The 22,592-nt window shown below is 36.5% G+C and overlaps 1 protein-coding gene across 6 annotated transcripts in view; it reads right to left on the reverse strand.

Annotated features, from left to right (window-relative positions):
• LOC138698567 (uncharacterized) overlaps positions 1 to 20,996 on the reverse strand; it is a 26,011-nt gene extending 5,015 nt beyond the window's left edge. Inside the window, exons 1-5 of one of the 6 annotated variants that reach the window (XM_069824581.1) lie at positions 20,813 to 20,996; positions 17,439 to 17,680; positions 12,543 to 12,688; positions 10,057 to 10,212; positions 1 to 3,282 (exon numbers count right to left, since the gene is read on the reverse strand). The exon at positions 1 to 3,282 is cut by the window's left edge and continues 2,540 nt beyond it. In XM_069824581.1, the coding sequence (XP_069680682.1) occupies positions 1 to 3,282; positions 10,057 to 10,128 (3,354 nt within the window). In that variant the 5' untranslated portion in view covers positions 10,129 to 10,212; positions 12,543 to 12,688; positions 17,439 to 17,680; positions 20,813 to 20,996. The remainder of the gene's footprint in view (positions 3,283 to 10,056; positions 10,213 to 12,542; positions 12,689 to 17,438; positions 17,681 to 20,812) is intronic. The other 5 variants (XM_069824580.1, XM_069824582.1, XM_069824583.1 and 2 more) reach the window with 5 other exon arrangements.
• Between the last annotated feature and the right edge of the window lie 1,596 nt (positions 20,997 to 22,592).

Below are 22,592 nucleotides of genomic sequence, written 5' to 3' on the forward strand. Positions count from 1 at the left end.
CAATTCTAAATGTCCATGTTCTGCAGCTTGGTGCAACGCGGTAATTAAGATATTCATTTCATTGTATGGTGATGGAAATGCGAGAACTGCACGCTGTACATTATTTCTTGACGAATATATAAACTTGACCAGATGCAACAAGCTCCCTCGAGAACAGCAATTCAAGATATGCCACAGATTGCTCTCTTCTGCAGATACAAGATCAGTGCATGCGACGCCTTTGCCTAGGAGCAAGTCAACGCACGACCAAGCTTTAATTTGATCAGCTAAGCGGATGGGACTCCAAGAAAGTACTTCATCCCCGCTATTCAAATCTGAAGTATGCTCTGCTAGAATTGAAGTTATCTGATGCTCCACAGTATCAGTAATATAAATATAATTGCCACTGAGATTCCATGGATCAAATCGACAATATTCATAACCACTGTTATTACAAACATCAAGATGTGTCATGACTGACAGATGCAAAGCAGTCCGGCCACCAAGATCCCTTGCGTTAACATCGCAAGAGTCAGTCAATAAAGTCTGTACTATAGTCTTATTTCCATTCAGCACTGCACGATGCAATGGAAAATCTCGAGCTAAAATTGCATTGAAAAATTGTCTCACCAGCTTGAAACTTGGTGTTAAAATATGTCTACATATGAAATCTTTTTCACTTTGCAAATTCTTTGAAAACCACAGTGCGGCATAATAGCTCGCAAAGGTTATATGCGAAAATATAGGTCTGCGATTTTTAAAGTAGAAAACAATGTCTCTTCCTTCGACATCTGATTTTAATTTCTCTAAAACTCTTTTAGCTTCTCCAGTAACGGAATTTGAATTTTTTAGTAACATAATTTGGTCTTTATCTAGTAACTTGTATACAGCGCAGTACATATGATTTTGTTCAAACATACCTTTTAACATATTGAAATCGCTATCTACACTACATTTTTTGTTCCTCGCATAATACACCTCCCACATCTTTTCAATGATCATTTCGTGCAGCGTTAACAGATCCAATCTGTCAGGAAGATTAACATCACTCTTATGATAGAATTTTGCCCCTTCAGCATTGAAAACTTCTGCCAAAATCTTTATCAGTAGAGGAATTGCAGTGAATTCCTTGTAATTACTCAGAGAGTTACACGTAACTTGCAACAATTGATCAACGAAGACATGCAGGTTGTATCCGCCACCGCTTTTATCTTTCCAGTATTTCCACAGGAATTCCTTTTGTTCTTCTTCTGAAAATGGCATCAATTCAAATGCAATAGCAGACAAACCTGTTTCCAACTTGTGCTGCATGTCTGTGCGAGATGTTACAAACACCTTTCCAACTTTTGTGTTACCGAGTTCTTTTATAATTGCTATCACTTTGTCTGCATAATATGGACATACTTCATCATAACCGTCCAGCATGACGATCACTTTCCCTTCATTTCCTAATCTGTGTTCAAACAGACACCTTTCGAATTCAGTGTCCACTTTCCCTCCTGTCTCTAGCAGCTTTAAAGCCAAATCAGGTTCATTACTAGACAGTACATTTCTTTCATCGTTGAGATTTATTCTCACAATCCATAAAGTTGGATCGGCAACTTTCAACTGCAACGCAAAATGAGTGAGTTCAGTTGACTTCCCCATTCCGAGATCCCCAGAAATTACGATGACTTTATCAGAAAGCTCCATTATTTCCTTTATATCGTCGTATATTTTCCCTTCTGCACTGTGATTTCCTGCTGTGTTAACGTACTCTTTTCGTGATAATCTGCGTGAAACATAATGATCATCCTCTTCAGGGAGTTTCTCTCCTATTTCTAAGCCTGAAAGCAATTGTCGCAAAATATCAGCAGTCACTGAGCTTTCGATGTCACTCGTGTTAGCTAAAGACTTCAACCTCACTGAATGACCTTGAAAAGTAACATTGCATTCTAGTATTATGTCAAGAGATTCTTGATCTAACTGACTCATGGAGAATGTGTCAATATATTTCTCCACTGTACTGAGCTCTCGGAGTTTTCGTAGCATAGCATCTTCAGAGTCAGTAACAAGAATTACCGACTTCTCTCGCCACTCATTGAGGAAACCAACAAGCTCATTCACAATTGCCTCATTGTCTATCCCACCATCAATAATAAGTACGTAATCTGTATATTGTTCCCAAAGAGTTAAAATTTGTGATAAATATGAATTAAATGTACTTCCACTAAACAGAAAATTATTTCCGAAAACTTGACGTGCCTTCACACAGCTGAAAATGTTACACTCTTTATTATAAAAGTGTAATATTCTATAGTTAGATGGCAAGCGTTTTTTCACATGACTTAATTCTCCTTCATTAAATCTGACGTTCATCTCTGGAAACTCCTTTTCCTTTTGATGCAAAAAATCATAAACGAAGTTCCTTACTATTTCTTTCCAGAAAATACTATCCCTTTCGAGATAAGTTTTACCCTTCTTCCACCATTTCTTAATGTCTTCCATATATTTGTTATATGAAGAATCTGTACCACATGCGCCTTCCAAAGCCTTTTTTATGAGGTCATCAAGTTCACTCTCGTTCTTTTGTCCTGTGAAGATCCATATTTTTGATAAGAAGTCCTTGTATTCAGATAAATTTTTAAAATTCTGAAGTTTGGACAGTATTTTCTTGAGTTCCTCATTTCTGGGCACTTTGTTTGCAGTTCTGTTCCATAGCGTTTTTACAACGTCGAGAATAGCCTGTGTACTGTCTGTGGTACTGCCACTAACTGCACGATTTAAAAGTTCCTTATGTGCTGGTAAATTTGAAAACTTTTCATGAATATCTGGCCAATCTTTTTCACTGAAACATTGTATTCTTCCTTCAGTACCTATAAGACTTTGCCAGTCATCTTTATCGTCTAGAAAGCAATTCTTTTTCGACTTTAATTCTGCATTTGTATAGATTACAAAAAGGCAATCTTCAAAAATGCCAAAACCATTTAATTGTTCATTTGTATTCCAATCCTTTTCCTTAACACACAAGAATTCGCAGTACTGGAACAAACTGAAAACTCCATTCAAAACAGTGAATTGTGATTCATAGATAGCATCTTTCTCTTTATGTTTCAACTGTAAGAAAATTGTCCTATTTTTTAAACTCAAAGCTATGTCATCGAAGGGACCTGCTACTTCCACATTAGAACCGAGAGAAAACTTTTGTCTGGTCTTGATTGCTCGAAGGAACAACAGGGCTATCACCTTCAATTCAAATAACTCTCCTCTCATATTAGCTGCTCCTTTTCTTCTTTTATATGTCCCCTTTCTGGATGAAGTAGCCTAAAAAAGAGAACATATATAGTACATAGTATAAAACATCAATGGTATAATATGAGACGTGTTTTCTCGATTTGAGAGCAGTTTGTCCAAGATTCCTGGTCCAATGTTATGCTTGCCCTACGGAAAACTCGTCCAGTAGGACATTTCGTCAAATTCTCTTTAGAACAATGTGACTTTTCATTCAAAATAAATTAGTTCAATGTATTCGACCAATCTAAATTTAATTTGCATATATTTGTACATTATCATATTAAATTACATAAAATGGTGAAACAACTGAATCAATTTAATCTTCCTCTATAACATCTTACTCTGGGTTTACTTTCGAATGATATACGATTGACCAGAGGTGTGTTGAAATTAGATTTTCAACCTTGTACTAGGAATATTGCTGTATAAGCAGAAAATATGCTCTTGGTTACGTAGATACTGGCTTTTCACTGGAGCCGTAATGTTCCGTTGACCACCGGGAAGACGTGTCCGTTCTGCTTCCAGTTTTGAAGATGAAGCATTTGTTTTCCTCTCTCACACATAATTTCTGCCATATTCAGAACTGAAAATACACTCAGGGACAAAAAAAACCGGACACTTGTATATTTGCTTGTATTTTGTTGCCAATTATTTCAAAATGAAACAAAACCCATTTAAACAAAATAATGTTTCATTTAGCACCTTATACGACAACATTTGAAAAACAATCTCTGAGGGGAAAATTTACAAAAAATTACAAAGGGCGTATAACTATGGCATCGTTTGGTCTAACTGTTTTTTTCATTTTATGGTGCCTTAAACATTAAAAACTCTTTTTAGTAACGGATATTACCCCCTCTGGCTTGAATAACTGCATCCATACGTCTTGGCATGCTCTCAATTTGGTTAGCAATGTCTTCTTGAAGAATAAGTCCCATTCTTCGCCAAGTGCTCGCCTCAACTCTTGTAACGATTCTGGTCTCGGTCGCCTATTCTTAACACGCCGTCCCAGCATGTCCCACACGTGTTCAATTGGGTTCATGTCTGGACTCCTTGCTGGCCATGGAAGAACATGGATTCCCACTTCTTGGAGATAATCTCCGACCGCATGGGCAATATGCGGCCGTGCATTATCATGCATTAAAACAAAATTATCGCCTACAAATTGGCCAAATGGCACAACATGATCAGCCAAACATTCATTTATATACCTATCAGCTGTTAGTCTTCCATTTTCAACAAAAACCAACTCTGTACGAGCATCCGTACACATTCCTGCCCAAACCATCACTCCACCACCTCCATACAGCACATTTTCGGAAATGCAACACTGTGAAAATCGTTCTCCCCTCCTTCTCCAAACTCTTTCACGTCCATCAGGTGAGCACAGATTGAAATGGGACTCATCGGTGAACAGAACACAGCTCCACTGTCCATTTCTCCAATCCCTGTGATCATTTGCAAAACGCAGTCGTTCAACTCGATGCATCTTGAGAAGTCTGGGACCAGTTGCAGGTCTACTTGATATCAGTCCACTTGCTTTCAACCTCCTTCTAACTGCTTTGGCCGAAATTGGGCGTCCATGCATGTTAACAAATTGCTGGGCTACACTAGTAGCTGGCAGGTTGCGCTCCCTAAGAACTCTCAACACCATATACCTGTCTTCATTTGGATTTGTAGCTCTTGGACGACCCGAACCTGGTCTTCTGGTATATTCTAGGATCTCTCTATACCGTTTTATGGCATCATGGGTTGCGCTTCTAGCCATATTCATAACATTTGCAATGTAACGTACACTGCGTCCATCATCGTAAAGGGCTACAGCTCGAGCCACATCTTCAGGTCGCATCTTGTTTTAAGACAAATGTTACAACCCCACTTAAACTCAGAAAATGTAAAAATAAAGAAATAAAGAATGATAACGATAATGAAGCACAAAATGGTTGAGACAAAATTGTTATAGCTGAGACTCCGAAAGCAAAATTGGAATATTTGGTTGTAATGGCTTGTTTATAAAACAAAAAGCAATCAACAATGTATACACGTCTCCATAACAACAGATGGCTACCATAATATTGTATGAGAAGATAATGTTTTGCAAAATATCAGCAAATATTAAAGTGTCCGGTTTTTTTTTTGTCCCTGAGTGTATTAATGATTAGAAGTTACTAAAAATGTGAAGTTACTGTGGAAACGGAATGACATGTTGTGCTGGCCGACTATTGGATGAGACGAAAGTATAGGAGACGTATAAATTGGACAAAATGTCCTTCTGGACGATTCAAGTTATGGATAAAATTGATATGTTGGACGAGATTCGGGTTGGAGGAAATGTCCTTGAAGCGTTTTCTCATATATACATATTTCGCTGTCCCCGGACAAAATATTTATCAAACCAAATTCAATATTATGGAGAAGTATTGATAACATCGCCCAAGAACTACCTCGATAAACGCAATTAAATTTAAAATCAGGCCCTGAGATTAATTACTGGAGCAGTGAAAACAATTTCATTCGTTGCTATGCAGATTGTTATGAATACTCTAATACAGCTTTTCTCGAACTATGGGTCGCGACCCATTCGTGGGTGTATCATAAGAGTTAAAAGTGCCCACATTATTTGCATAAATTTAAGCGCTAGGGAATTTCAGAGCAAAATGAAGATGAAATATTTCATTTTCTACAGAGAATTTGCAAATGCACACACAGAAGTTGCGTATTACAGTTAAAATAATAACCAGGAATGCAAAACTATTCGGGACCGTTCTTCAAAGATTATCTTTCATTAGGTTTAAACGTCTCCTTGTTATGCGACAGAAAATTATGTTAATTGTGTGTGTGTGTGTGTGTGTGTGTACTGCTTTTGCAGTCTTGCTGATTATATATAGTACTGAATTCAATTGAATTCAATTTCGGGATGGGAGTACTACTACCCAGCATTGCCGCCTTTCAGTATCTATTGCGCTAACCCTCAAGCTACGCGCATTTCCAAATCAATACCAGCCGACTACGCTAAGGTTCGCTGCATACCCAGGTTTCGAACAGGCAACTCCATTCGTCCCTAGGTCAGCACCCTCCGTCGTGTATCGCCATCCGGCATTCGGGGGATGCTATGGAATGATGACGAAACAGAGAAATGTTGACTAAATTATGTAGATTGTAGATACCTAACATGGGGAAATGGGAAAACCCCGATAAAATCCCCAACTGAGACCTTGTCCGCCACAAGTACAACTGTGGATTTTTCAATGGTCTGACCACTCATCCACGTTGGGGTGGTTATAAAGTAAGTGATATACTTATAATTTCGTTACGTATATATATACAGAATGTTTAAAAAATACGGGGCATAATTTCAGGTATGCATTTCCCACATGTAGACAATCAAAATAGTTCATTACAACATGTGTCCGGAAATGCTTTATTTCCGAGTTATGGCCTTCACAACATTGAAATTCACCGGAACGTTTTTCTTTCCGCAGGTCGTTGCCGTCAAAAGAGACATTAAGAGGGCACTCTGACAGTTCATTCCGAGGCGTCTCCATTACCATCTGTGCGAGTATGGAATATCGATGGATAGGTAGAGGTGGCCCAATTGCTTGGCCTCCACGCTCACCTGATCTGAACCCTCTCGATTTCTACTTGTGGGGCCATTTAAAATCATTGGTTTATTCGTCTTCGATGCCTGATTTGGAATCCCTTCGGAATCGAATTGTGGCATATTCTGAGGACATACGCAATACTCCTGGAGTTTGGGATCGTGTTCGCAGGTCAATGAGACATCGATGTGAGGTCTGTATTCAAGCGGGAGGTGGACATTTTGAACATCTTCTGTAATGACAACGACCTGCGGAAAGAAAAACGTTCCGGTGAATTTCAATGTTGTGAAGGCCATAACTCGGAAATGAAGCATTTCCGGACACATGTTGTAATGAACTATTTTGATTGTCTACATGTGGGAAATACATGCCTGAAATTATGCCCCGTATTTTTGAAACACCCTGTATAGGGTGATTCACGAGGAAAGGTAAAAAAAATTAGGATACGATATCTTAGGCCATTTTGAGTGAAAAAGTTTATATGAACATAGGTGCGTTTTCGAACGATGGTGGAGCTAGATGAATTTTTTTTTTTTTTTGTAAAACATATCGCTCTAATGCTGCTGACGTGAGACGAGACGTGAGACAAGGTCAAAATCGCAATGAATGACGTAACATTGGATCTGCATTGTGAGCGATGTAGAAAAGAGAAAGAAACCGCGTCTCCAAACAAATACGAGGTTCATTCATTCATTCATTCATAGTGTTCTGCCCGATGGCAGGTCTTTCGCTGCAAACCCAGCATTCTCCAATCTTTCCTATTTTCTGCCTTCCTCTTAGTCTCCTCATATGATCCATATATCTTAATGTCGTCTATCATCTGATATCTTCTTCTGCCCCGAACTCTTCTCCCGTTCACCATTGCTTCCAGTGCATCCTTCAGTAGGAAGTTTATTCTCGGGCAGTAACCCAACCAATTCCTCTTTCTCTTCCTGATCAGTTTCAGCATCTTTCTTTCTTCGCCCACTTTTCCAACACAGCTTTGTTTCTTGTTTATCTGTCCACTTCACACTTTCCATTCTTCTCCATATCCACATTTCAAATGCTTCTAGTCGCTTCTTTTCACTTAGTCGTAATGTCCACGTTTCTGCCCCATACAATGCCACACTCCACACAAAACACTTCACTAGTCTCTTCCTTAGTTCATTTTCCAGAGGTCCGCAGAAGATGTTCCTTTTTCTATTAAAAGCTTCCTTTGCCATTGCCATCCTCCTTTTGACTTCTTGGCAGCAGCTCATGTTACTGCTTACAGTACACCTCAAGTATATGAAGATGGTCACTTGCTCTACTGCCTCATTTAGAATTCGCAAAATTGCCTTCTTTAACTTTCTTCCTATGGCTGTGGTCTTCATCTTGTTGATATACTGCTCACAGCTGTTATTTAGCTCCAGTAGCATATCCCTAAGTATCATTTCCTTCTTCCTCCTACTGTCACTCCTCCCATGTTCCAAAACAGTTCTTCACTAAATCCTCTAAGTAGATGTTGAACAGGGTAGGAATATTGACATAATTTCGGCATTTGCGAGCGTCGTGAAATAAAACATAATTTAAATTTAAGTGTTAACTTAATTTTTAAACACAGTAGGCCTACGTGTGAATCACTCCCGGATAAATTTGCTTGTAAATGCTGATTACGAACAAATCAAAATCCGTCCAGTACTCTACGAGAAATCTCTGTGCGGAGACATATAGCATAACCGAAACTACTATAATACCTTTTAATGAGATAGTAAAATGGCTGCACAAGTTCAGAATTTTAAAGGCCCGGTTGCAGAAACACCGATCAAAATATGATTGGCAATCAAGGAGGGTTTGATTGGCCATCAGTTCTATTTCTGTTGCAGAAAGAACAATCAGTAAATATCATTAAGAAGAAGGCGTTTCCGTGATAGGCATGAATTGTTTTTATGTATAATGGCAGAGAATTTGAGCAAAGATTTAGGTTAAGTAAGGATTCGTGTGTTTTGTTACTTTCAAAAATTGAAACAAATATATGCAGACAGACAAATCGAAACCTTTCACTTTCTCCTATGAACCAAGTTCTAATAATGCTGAGATTTTATGCTGTTGGAATTTTTCAGGCGGTCTTGGGTTATCTTGTTAGGGTCCACAAATCAACTATCTGCCGAGTAGTTAGGAATGTTACGTATGAAATTGCTTTGTTATGGCAGGGTCTCATAAATCCTCAAACTTCAAACAGGAAACGATTTGAAATCCAGAGAGAATTTTCAGCCATGTCAGGATTTCCAAGAGTAGCCTAATACTGGTTGTATAGACTGCTCACATCCCCATCCAATCACCTGGTTGAAATGATGCCGAACTTTATCGAAATAGGAAAGGTTTCTTTTCTGTGAATATACAGGCAATGTGTAGCCTACACCATCATTGAAATTCTGCAATGTTGTAGCCCGTTGGCAGAGTTCTACACATGACAACGCAATATTTTTAATGAGTAGGTTACGAGCTCCATTTGTAAACACAGAGATGGGAAATGGAATTATTTTGGGTTATGGAGGCTATGCATATTCCAATTTCTTGTCGACTCCCCTAGTAAATCCCACAACAGAAGCCCCTCACGTTTTTTTTTTTTTTTTTTTTTTTTTTTTGTTTACTTCATTTTTTTTCACAATATTGTAGTCTATATACAAATAGAATCCGCCTGTTTCCTTTCTAAAAAAAACAGCAAAACATTCACTTCAACATTCACTTATTTTCCTAGTCACCGCCCACTTGATGCATTCGTTTCGCGACTTTTAAAGAGCATCAAATTGGCTGTGGTTGCTAAATAGCGCTGTTGTCAAATGTATTTCTTTCTCAAATCAGCAATTAGTAAATTGAGACAAGTTGATTGGAGATTTACGTTCGTGCAACGCAATGAACAATCAAATAAATCAGACATCAACTGATTGGCGATCAGGAACTGATTTGATTTGCGTTTCTGCAACCGGGCCTAAGCCAATCTTTGCAAAGGCGGTTTCACATTAATCATTTTGAGTAGTTCGCTGGTCAGCTGTGATCCATGTAGTGAACAATGTGTCAAGATTGTTTGTTGTAGTTATTATTCATTATGGATTTGAATTAAGATTTATGGATATCATTTGGTGTGGATAATCACAATTCCAAATCTCTTCATCACATACGTATTTCCAGAAAAAATATCTTTTTAACAATATATCCGAGAGAGAATTGTTGTGTGTACACTTACCATAGTCGATGTATGTTCGGTATCCTCTGTCTTCTCTCCGTTGGAGGGCTCCATTGCTTCTGATGTTTTCATCCGTCTACGTTTGTCTTTCAATAACCGGTCCCGGAACAATTTTTCCCTTGAAATTATTCAAGTCAGCTTTACAAGGAGCTATACCTGAAAGCCAGATTTGTATAATAAACGTTACTGTTCGTTAACAGAAAACCACAAATTTAAGTCACACAGAAAGTGTGCACTCAATGTTGGGTCTCTGACGTCTCACGTCAAAAAGGTGCCGGAATGGCGTTTCGGTGCGTCCCGCCAGAAGAAAAGCACTGACTTTCCTCCATTTTCAATAGGAACAACAATACATTCTGCAGTAACATACTGAATTAAATCATTATCTCACTCTTAACAGACATGTGCCATACATCGTTTTCCCCTGTGCCCTTCAATTGTCTACAGAAATTTGCCTACGTTCACTGGTGTCATTTCTGTTTTTGCTTGGCGGTGAGAAATTATTTTTAGGGCACTCTTTATAGTCTATATTGCCTGGCATATTGCCTTCCTGTTTTCTCTTAAATGAACTATTTTTCGTACTGTGAACTGGAGTAAAAACCAGCATTAAAAAAACTTCCAAATCACGATATCAGGTGCACTGAACATAGTTTTGAAGTTGATTTTTTTTTTTTTTTTTCTGAAGTAATTTTTAATAAGTCACAAAAAGACATATCATAGTCTAATATTTTTTATAATAATAATAATAATAATAATAATAATAATAATAATAATTTATTTTAACTGGCAGAGTTAAGGCCATTCGGCCTTCTCTTCCACTCAACCAGTATGATAGAAAATTACTACATTTCTATGAATATAACATAATTAATACAATACAATATACATACTAGGTTCAAAAAGTTCCCGGAATTTGCTAGCATCATAGAAACAACGTACCTTAAACACTATTCTACAGCATTCCCTTCAAAATAGTTGCCTTCCGCAACAACACACTTTTGCCAACGCGTGTAGAGTTCCTGGAAGCAGGCCTGGAAGCCATTTTGTGAAACCCGTCTTAGTGCTCTCGTCGCGTTTGCGATAACCTCTTCAGCATTGAATCTCCGTCCTTTCAGATGACTTTTCAGACGGGGAAACAGAAAGTAATCAGGTGGTGAGAGATCAGGAGAGTATGGTGGGTGATCCAAAGCAGTTATGTTGTGCCTGGCAAGAAAATTCTTTACAATAATTGCGCGATGAGCAGGTGCATTGTCATGCATAAGGAACCAGTTGTTTTCTACCCACTTTTCTGGACGTTTCCTTCTCACTGCGTCCCAGAGGCGACGGAGGGTTTCTACGTACAATTCTTTCGTTACAGTACGACCTTCTGGAATGAACTCATGGTGCATGAGACCCTGAGAGTCGAAGAAAACTTCCAACATAACTTTGCTTTAAGTGTGCTTAAATGCGACAGGCTCATGTCAGTAGATTTACTGGCATGTGAAAGAACTCCTGCGGGACAAAATTCCGGCACATCCGGCGATGCTGATATAACCTCTGCAGTTGCGAGCGTCGTTAAATAAAACATAACATTTAAAATAACTTTGCCTTTGGAAGTGTCCCTAGGAAATTTTTGCTTCCGAGGAGATGTTTTCGATTTCCACTCAGATGACTGTCGTTTAGGGACTGGGTCGTACAAGTAGCACCAGTTTCATTTTGTTTAAGAAATCACCATCTTCATCAGCCATACTGATCATGTCCCCAGCAAAACACAGAACTTGATGTTTGTACTTTGCTCTGTGGACATAATTACAAAATGCGACGAACAAACAAAACACTATGATAAACAATTGCCTACAACTCAAAACCAATAATTGCCATTATCAGCAAACTTTAAGGAAATGACATCATGAATGTTACCAACAAAACAAATGTATAATATCCCTTGTTATATATTAATACGAAAAATGGTAGTAAAATTCCGGGAACTTTTTGAACCTAGTAATACATAATTAATATAATACAATGACAATTCTTTTTATCTTCATAACAACAATAAAATATGTATGATTTGAGGCTTTCTCGGCGTTGGTTCGCTAATATGTTTTCGCGGGATATCAGCCGAGTTAAGATTTTGGAATGCTCCAAGCTTTCGACTGCTATCTCTGCAGCCATCTTGGAAGTGATGTCCGAACAGAAAGTCGAAAGGTAATATAGATGTTAGGCTGTCTCAGGTGAAACGGGGTTTGGTCTCTGGGCCTTCACTGTTCGAATTTCATGTTTAACGACAGCAAATTTAGGGACGACTTTCTTGTCTCGACATCTACGTAGGAGGGCAAGTGTACATAGTAAACTTGCCCTCTTCTTGTGTCCTTGTTCCAATCTCTGAAGGACATGATATACTTCCTCCTCGGCTGATATCCCGCGAAAACATATTAGCGAACAATAAAATAATTATGTAATAATTATAATAATAATAATAATAATAATAATAATAAAAATAGTCATACCTAAATTAAATTAAATTATTAAACTCGATCACAATTACAACTTCAATTTGACTGCACCCGTAAGAAATCGTTTAGCCTTTTCTTGAAAGTGGTTATTGTCTGGCAGCCCCTTATCTTCTGAGGTAGAGAATTCCATTCACGGGGGACTGAAACAGTAAAAGAGGATGAATAGTGGGATGTTCTATGGGCAGGAATTGCTAGGATTTGGCTCTCCTGTGACCTGGTGTTTATAATATTTTTATGGCCAAGTTTACCAGACTTCACAGTACATTTACAATTTCCATAGATAGGCCTAGTTTTAACTTCTTATCCTACTTATAGGCCTACGATATGTAGATCTAATTTACAGGCAGTTGACCATATGACGTAGGCGCGAACAAATGAACACTTCGACGACGACCTTCTTCATTTGTAGTATTGTTATTGTTCCGACTTCATATAAGCCTTGACAATTCTTTTTTCAGAATATATTGGTGTCATTCATCATGAACAGCAACTCAAATATAAGTTACTGCTGTACTGTTTTATATTAAAATATGTTTTGGAGTCCTGTGTTTGTGGTACATTCCTGGATTATAATTTCCAAGATTTGAAATATATTTATTTTCATTTTCCTTAGCAGTAGGGGAGAGTCAGGTAGTATCGGACATCGGGCAATATCGGACAGTGCGTTTCTTTCATCTACCACCATATGATAGTGCCTGAATGACATGGTTACGTTTCTCTATGCGACATCACAGAAACGTAACCATGTCAATCAGGTACTATCATCGTGTGGTAGATGAAAGAAACTCACTGTCCGATATTACCCGATGTCCGATACTACCCGACTCTCCCCTATGGTAAAATTTTTTTGAAACTATTCTCAGGTATAGTTCATATTTCAAGGTCATCATGCATTTGAATTTGAGTTGTATAAAAATCATATCCACCGATAATTCGTAATGCCTTATTTTGAACAACCTGCAAGTGATGCATAATAGTTCGGGGAGCAAACCCCCATGCAGGAGCTGCATATATTATTTGGCTGCGTATGTACACTTTCTATAATGTCATTTTACATTTCAAGGATAAATTTACACTTAATAGAAGTGGCATAAGTTGTTTCAGGCGATTTAGTGCTGTATACTTATTTCTTAATAATTATTCATAGATTTCAAAAAGGCATATGACTCGGTTAAGAGAGAAGTTTTATATAATATTCTTATTGAATTTGGTATCCCCAAGAAACTAGTTCGATTAATTAAAATGTATCTTAGTGAAACTTGCAGCAGAGTCCGTATAGGTCAGTTTCTATCTGATGCTTTTCCAATTCACTACGGGCTAAAGCAGGGAGATGCACTATCACCTTTACTTTTTAACTTCGCTCTAGAATATGCAATTAAGAAAGTTCAGAATAACACAGAGGGTTTGGAATTGAACGGGTTACATCAGCTTCTTGTCTATGCGGATGACATGAATATGTTAGGAGAAAATCCACAAACGATTAGGGAAAACGCGAAAATTCTACTTGAAGCAAGTAAAGAGATAGGGTTGGAAGTAAATCCCGAAAAGACTAAGTATATGATTATGTCTCGTGATCAGAATATTGTACGAAATGGAACTATAAAAGTTGGAGATTTATCCTTCGAAGAGGTGGAAAAATTCAAATATCTTGGAGCAACAGTAACAAATATAAATGACACTCGGGAGGAAATTAAACGCAGAATAAATATGGGAAATGCCTGTTATTATTCAGTTGAGAAGCTTTTGTCATCTAGTCTGCTGTCAAAAAATCTGAAAGTTAGAATTTATAAAACAGTTATATTACCGGTTGTTCTGTATGGCTGTGAAACTTGGACTCTCACTTTGAGAGAGGAACAGAGTTTGAGGGTTTTTGAGAATAAGGTTCTTGGGAAAATATTTGGGGCTAAGAGGGATGAAGTTACAGGAGAATGGAGAAAGTTACACAACGCAGAACTGCACGCATTGTATCCTTCACCTGACATAATTAGGAACATTAAATTAAGACGTTTGAGATGGGCAGGGCATGTAGCACGTATGGGCGAATCCAGAAATGCATATAGAGTGTTAGTTGGGAGGCCAGAGGGGAAAAGACCTTTGGGGAGGCCGAGACGTAGATGGGAAGATAATATTAAAATGGATTTGAGGGAGGTGGGATATGATGGCAGAGACTGGATTAATCTTGCTCAGGATAGGGACCAATGGCGGGCTTATGTGGGGGCGGCAATGAACCTCCGGATTCCTTAAAAGCCAGTAAGTAAGTAATTAAGTATGATATTTCCAATTTAGACATTGGGAATGTAGAATGCACAAATATTTAGTTTTCTGTACATATGCTATTCTAAATTTATGGAGCATTAGCTGTGGTGGTGGCACTGGTCGACATTTAGTAAAGATAATAGCGTTTGATTTCATGTTGTTTATTTTAATCTTCCAGGTTTTTGCCCACCCATCTATTAACTGAAGATGTTGCTGCACAACTCTATATGCGGATAGTATGTTTATTTTTCGACTGAATTTTTAATTCATTAACTTTAGCATATCTTGGTGCTTTCTTGTTGTGCTCACTGATGGCGTTACTTGTCTGCAATGTGACGTTGAAATGTGTGTTCAGGTTTCTGCCCGGCGACAGTCCTGATATATTATATTTTATATGAGAAATTGTTAATTAATAATCAGGTACAGTCGCATTCATATAAATGTATAGACTCTAGACACCTAGGAAACATTTATTCTTCAATGAAAATTCTCCAAGATTGGAGCCCGGGAATCGAACCCGAGGTCTCCAGATCTCTAAAAGTCAAACTTTTATTGATACAGAAATTTTAACTTCAATTAAGAGAAAAACGATACTTTTATTTACAACAAATAACCACTAATTTAGCAAATGGTAACGCCTTGTTTCATTTGAGCAGTCATTAACTGGCTCGTCTTTATTTCGCAGGGCCATCTTCTCCAAATGAGTTTAAACTTGGATTTATTTTATATTGGTTTAATTTAATTTCAATTACGGTTCGTTACAAGTTGAAATATAGGCTATCTGCGCTTACATAATAATTTTATTATATTAAAATCGGATAAGATTTCAACAACAGAAAGTTACTAATTGTATGAAATACACATTACGTTTATTTTCGAAAGTATGAGGTAATAAGTGGAGGTTATATATATATATATATATATATATATATATATATATATATATAATTACTAAGGTCCTGAGTGCATCAGATATACCTAATTTTGTGGGTCACCGAACTCGTTAAAAGCTGGAAGTTGTTCTCTTGAAATTCATGACAAATATGACTTACAGAGGAAAAAATAAAGCTATAAGAAATTAATTTTCATTTTAAAATGGACTCACATATTCCATAAAATAACGCAGATGTCGCAAGACATGCGTTATACGATCTAGCCTATCAGAGAAAAATGAAATCGAGAATGCTTTCCAAGGAATTAAAGAAAACAGTGGATTAAATAATGCTACACAACAATTCACATGGGTACAAATAGTTTATTCAATATCTATCTGTGAAGCTAGTACACCGTCACATTTCTTCTTTATTCACATTTATTATAGCAATAAATCTTTATAAACAGCTGGCATGTTGACACTAAATGATGCGATATCGGTTTACTTGGCTCTGATTGGCCAGTTCCGATCGAGCTTTTTGTTGAGCTTGTCCTTCAGTGTAGCCAACACAATAGGAGCCTTCAGCATATTATACAGCCAACATTAGTTTAAACGGCTGAACTGTGGTTTAAACTAAACGAGTGTCAGAAATGTATGAGGAAAATGGAAGCACGTTTACTGAATATTAAAGTTGAACGAGTTTATTTTAAACCAAATTTAATTTTATTTGGAGGAAATGGTCCTTAAGCATTTATACAAGTTGATGACAGGATGATATGGTCCAAAATTATCGAGGAGGCCAAGACCCATCAAGAATTGAAACGCTGTGGAGTAAGTAAGTAAGTAGTTTATGAAATAAAAGTGAAATATTTAATAGTACATTATGCAACGAGCCTATAATGGTAGTAATTAAGACGCGAGTATGTTTATGAAACGAGCGCAAGCGAGTTTCATAATTATCATACGAGCGTCTTAATTACCATTATAGGCAAGTTTCATACGACTTTTTATGCTCGATCATATTTCTAACTGAAATTATTCATAAGTATTCATATTATTCTTATCTGACTGGGGAGCGGAAGTGATCTTGTGCAATATCTCGTAAATTGTGAGATGTGCGCAGACGCGAAAGTATTGATTTTTTCCGAGGAACAAATGTCATTGACCTTGATATAATCTAGAGAATAAAATGAACATTAATCTTGATATAACCTGGAAATTGATTTAGACATTGAAAAACGAGATGACAAATTGAATTTATTTGAATATTATTTACTATTAACGCTAATTATTATAGTAACAGAACATAATCTTCTGCGACAGTATTGGATTCCAGCCTCCGTGACGTTTCGCTAGTTGTCTTTCGATTGCATATCCGAGAATAATCGATACTTGCGCTTTCATATTGCTTTCTGATTGCTGGAAAACCTGAACTTTAATGAATAGGTGTACTTTAATTAGGTCCATTAAAGGGCTGCTACCAGGTGTACAATTACTACATTTCGGCATGGTCGAGCATAAAATAAATTAAAGTATAGTGCTACTTTTTCTTTAGTAGTACTACTCAATTATTAATTGTTTAATCTTAAACGCGGTAGGGAGGTAATTGCCCTCCTGCTCCCCTAAATAACGCCTCTGTAAGACAAATCACTTCCATCCTGAAGTAGATAACGTATACATACAGAGACTTCACTTGTACCTCATGATTAAACTACAGAATTTAGAGTGTAATTAAATGTTATCACAGTGTTTAATCTAACCTTAAATTTCATAAAAGCTTTAATAAAGTGTGTAACACTGGGCACAGTTTTTCTTCAGTAACATTATGAACAGCTGTACTAATGTTACGTAACTGGTGATCTTGTACAGTAATTGGTGAGGTGCTTCCGAACTGCAATGGCGATTGTTTTGGGCAGTTACTATACATTTCCAGATAAATGTAGTCACTCTTCATTAGTGAAAAAAATATCAGTTCTGGGTCCACAATCCCGTCTTGTACAGACTGAAAAAACCAACCATTACAAAACTGAATTTTAACGTTGCAATCAGAATCAATGATGTGTGTGGCCTGTGGTGTGAAGTCACACACAATTTGTGCAGTAATAAAAAAGTACAATATTACTGTGGATAATCTACGATCGTGAATGTTCTGTGTTCATTTGGTGGTGTTCGTATTTGCTCCAGACAGCGAATAGCGTATTTTCACACTCGACATTCGTTATTTTGCGCGAAATTACCTCATTATATGGCGAAACCCTAATTTTTACACAAAACTATCCTGTCCGTACAGAAATTTCGCAGGCAGCTGATTGCAGTTTGTACGGAATCCAGAGAAATTTTGTGACAGTTATCCTATAATCTATACTAATAAAAAATCTGTAACCGAAATTTTTCTGGTAATTTTCGCTTTTCCAAAAATAATTGGTGTTAACATGTATAATTAACCATCCTGAAACCGAAAATCGCTTTTTTGACATTTTTGTTTGATATGTCTGTCTGTCTGAATATTTGTTACCTTTTCACGCGATAATGGCTGAACCGATTTATATGATTTTTTGTAATTTTTATTTTAGTAGGTTATTTTACGACGCTTTATCAACATCTCAGGTTATTTAGCGTCTGAATGAGATGAAGGTGATAATGCCGGTGAAATGAGTCCAGGGTCCAGCGACGAAAGTTATCCAGCATTTGATATGTTGGGTTGAGGGAAAACCTCGGAAAAAAACCAACCAGGTAACTTGTCCCGACCGGGAATGGAACCCGGGCCGCTTGCTTCCGCGGCCAGGCGCGCTAACCGTTACTCCACAGGTGTGGACCCGATTTATATGAAAAATGGAATATAAATTAAGTTCGTTGTAACTTAGATTTTAGGCTATATGGCATTCAAAGTACTTTATTTAAAAGGGGGGGGGTTATAAGGGGGCCTGAATTAAATAAATCGAAATATCTCCTTTATTAATGACTCTCATGGAAAATGTTACATAACAAAAGTTTCTTTAAAAATGATTTCCGATAAGTTTTATTCCATGCAAAATTTTGATAGGACTGATATTTAAGGACATACATTAGTTTTATATGAAAAATGGAATATAAATTAAGTTCGTTGTAACTTAGATTTTAGGCTGTATGGCATTCAAAGTACTTTATTTAAAAGGGGGGGGTTATAAGGGGGCCTGAATTAAATAAATCGAAATATCTCCTTTATTAATGACTCTCATGGAAAATGTTACATAACAAAAGTTTCTTTAAAAATGATTTCCGATAAGTTTTATTCCATGCAAAATTTTGATAGGACTGATATTTAAGGACATACATTGGTTTTTAAATAACAATGCTTTTTGTTTCATGGCCATCTCAGATTAAACGAGTAATAAAGATAAAACAAATGACTGCATTTATTTAAAGCGGTCTTGGATCTGTGGGTCTTGGACAACAATCTAATTAATATTCATAACCCATTTAAATGGATGGCATTCATATGTGTTTATAATTACTAAATATTAACTTATAAATAGAGAGTGTTTGTATGTTTGTATGAGGCAATCTTAGGAAACTATTTAATCGATTTGGATAATTCTTTCATCATTGGAAAGTGTAGTTCCTTCAGATGGACATAGGCTTTATGTTACTACAGAAGCTTCGGAGTAAATCGAGGACTGGGCATAAATGCATGATAAGATATGATTAAAACAGACTCTTACGCACAGAAAACTTGATATACTGTCGAAACTAATTATGAATGAGCGATATGTAGTTAAATTTAATGCTACTGGAAGGTAATAAAATTTTATGTCTGCTTTACTTGCGTTTATTTATGAACCAATGACAGTCAGGGATGGAATAATTTTACAAATATATTGTACACGCGATACATACATATTAAGTATTAATTATTCAGTAAGATAAGGGTACATATTTTTATTGCTTAATTACATATTTGGGTGAGCTACGGTAATGTATATTTAAACTTTATTTGGTCCATGTAAAATATTACTTTTTACTAGATTTTATTTTTTTTCCATGGAATATAATCGTAATTTACGAATATTGTCGCAAAAGGCAAGTAGGCCTATTTCACCTGGGCCGAAAGTAAAAAGAAATTGAGTAAAAATTAGTATTTTTACCTTGGAGCTCACTGGAGCTGTTAATTTTCTATTATCCGAGTCATTTTACAAACTGCCATGAAATGGCGTTCTTTTGCTCATTATGTACCCACATTGGTTTCCTATGGTTCTTAAAATAATATCTATGTACTATGTTAACTTTAAGGTGTTTTTATTTACGTAAACAAAGATGCGCAATGAGGCCAACAAAAATTATCTTTGTACACAATCCACTGCTATATTCATATTGGTTTGGAATGGTTTGTTAAGGAATGTATTCAAGACTAATTTAGAAATATATTAAACGAATTATTCTTGCATGAACACAAGCCATCCACAACACACACAATAGAAACAAGAACTCAACAAGAGTAAAAACGGCCTACTCATATACCCACACATTCTAAACACGCGACATGACCACAGATGTTAAGGCGTGAATAAAATAAGCTTAACAAACAAAAAAAGATACTCAGTAAGGTTAACATAAAATTATCTTCGTACAGAATCCACTCTATTAATTTGGAGTGATTTATTAAAGGATGCATTCAAGACTAGTATAGAAAAATGTTAAACGAATTATCCTTGCACCAAAAACGGATGTTCTCTGAACCAAATGTTCATATTTTAATTATTTGCATGTAATAACAATTGAGAAACGTGTTAAAGGAATTATCATAGCACCAAATGAGTGGTCCTGGACCAAAATGATCGCATTTTAATTCTTTAAATACAATTTAAATAAAGTAACATATTAAACGGTTTATCCTTCTATCAAACACGAATGTTCCCTGGACCAAATGTCCTATTTTAATTATGCAATTACTTTATATTTATTTCTAACAAGTGCAGCGAAGTGCACGGGTACGGCTAGTAAATAATAAACTGTTTTTTAGATTTTAATTTCTTTTTTATTTTATATGAAAATATTAATACTTTTCTTAGTCTTCGCTGCATTTCTTCAATACTGGATGAATTACTGAAATATATAACACTCTTAAATTAATAATAGAATATAATGTTACACTCACCTGCTTCTTACATTGAAGAAAATATCAAAGAGTACAAACAAACACAGAGAAAAGCACAAATTTCAACTGAAGAAATAATTAACAACAGAATTTTTATTGTAGTATTATTTACATTTCACCACGTTCTCTTCGAAATTAACAATCACCTGGTCCGTTCTAATTCTTCCTGAACACACTATCGCAATTTCGTATACATTACAGATTATAAATTGAATTATTGCTTTATCTGTCCTCTTACCTGCATATTATCTTATCAATACAGTGTACACTTTGGTCAACTTCATGCGTTCCATCATCGTACAAGGATCATATTTTCAAGATCATGTGAAGGATTAAACAGTAATTTATGAACCAAAGGAACAAAGGTCTTAACTTGTGTACTTCCCTACCTTCATGATCGACGCATTTTTTCCAACCCCGTACAAGTTTAAAAAGATGGTCCTTTCTACAGAAATTCGGTCCGAAAACCATCAGGCAATGAAACAGAGTGTGTTAAACGTCTCTCGCTGATTCCAAAATGGCGGTGTTGCAACTGAAGTTGAACTTGGTTATAGCTTCATTGAAGGGACTAAAGAAATGATGTCGCTCTAAATTAATGTTGCAATTAAAAAAAAAAATACAGCAAATAAAATTTAAAAAAAATTGGCAATATTACATATTTTGTTAATTACTATAATTTAAATTGTAATTTTATTTCTCAGCATGAATAGGCCAATTGTTTTCTAGGATCCAGTTAATTTGTTAGCATGAAGAGAACATGTGAGTCGCTCCATGCTGTCCATGCTCTTCATACCGATTTATTTGTTATGATTAGGGAACGGAATTTGGAGTAGTAAAAGCTAGTATTGGCATCTACACAGTCATTTGTTTACAACCCTTTATACCAAGTCCTCCCCTCCATGACATACTCGCAGGTTCTACACGTCAACAACAGGTGAACGGGACAGTTGTCGCATAAGAACTTCAACGTGCAGGTTTGCAGTTCAGAGTGGTGAAGTGCAGGTACAATGCCGAAAGTGAAACCAACTAACAATACAGTATTGAAAGACTATATTTGTAAAACCTCCAGATCAAGTATCAAAATTCAGGAAACAATTCCCTAAATTGTCGCTTCCCCCATGTCCAGTTCCTACGAGATGGGGGTCATGGTTATAAGCTTGCAATTATTACGCACGTGACCTCCAATCTGTGAAGAAAGTGGTCCAGTCTTTCGATACCGATGACGCGGCTACGATTCAAATACGCCAGGAACTGCTAAATGATGAAACAATCGAGAAAGAAGTCGCGGATATTAAGTCAAATTTTGGATATTTACCGGATGCCATTATTCAATTAGGAAAGTAAGGAGTAGAACTAGTTGAGCAAATAAATATTATGAGGACTATTGTAAATAAACTGAGTGCAGTAGAAGGTGAAATAGGAAAACGTGTTGGTGAAAAAATGAACAAAGTTTTGATTAAAAATGATGGATACGATATTCTTAGTCGGATTTCAGATGTACTAACAAAGACGTTTCCCAATGACGTCATTCAACATGTGAATTTAATTGACGTATCTTGTTTCAAGTACTCTCTAATTGTCTCTGCAGATGGAGAGCGGAGTTTTTCCATGTTAGAAAATTTCCTTCCTTGCAACAGAGCAAAGTTGTATTTTGAAAATAATATTTACAATTTATTATAACAAGGCATAGCATTAATTGAAAATGCCATTTCGTTTGGATCTACATATTCAGAGGCGAGTTCCATACAGAAGACAACTGTCTATCAACATCAATATGTCC

Source organism: Periplaneta americana, chromosome 4 (assembly GCF_040183065.1).
Source record: "Periplaneta americana isolate PAMFEO1 chromosome 4, P.americana_PAMFEO1_priV1, whole genome shotgun sequence".
Taxonomy (NCBI): Eukaryota; Metazoa; Arthropoda; class Insecta; order Blattodea; family Blattidae; genus Periplaneta; species Periplaneta americana.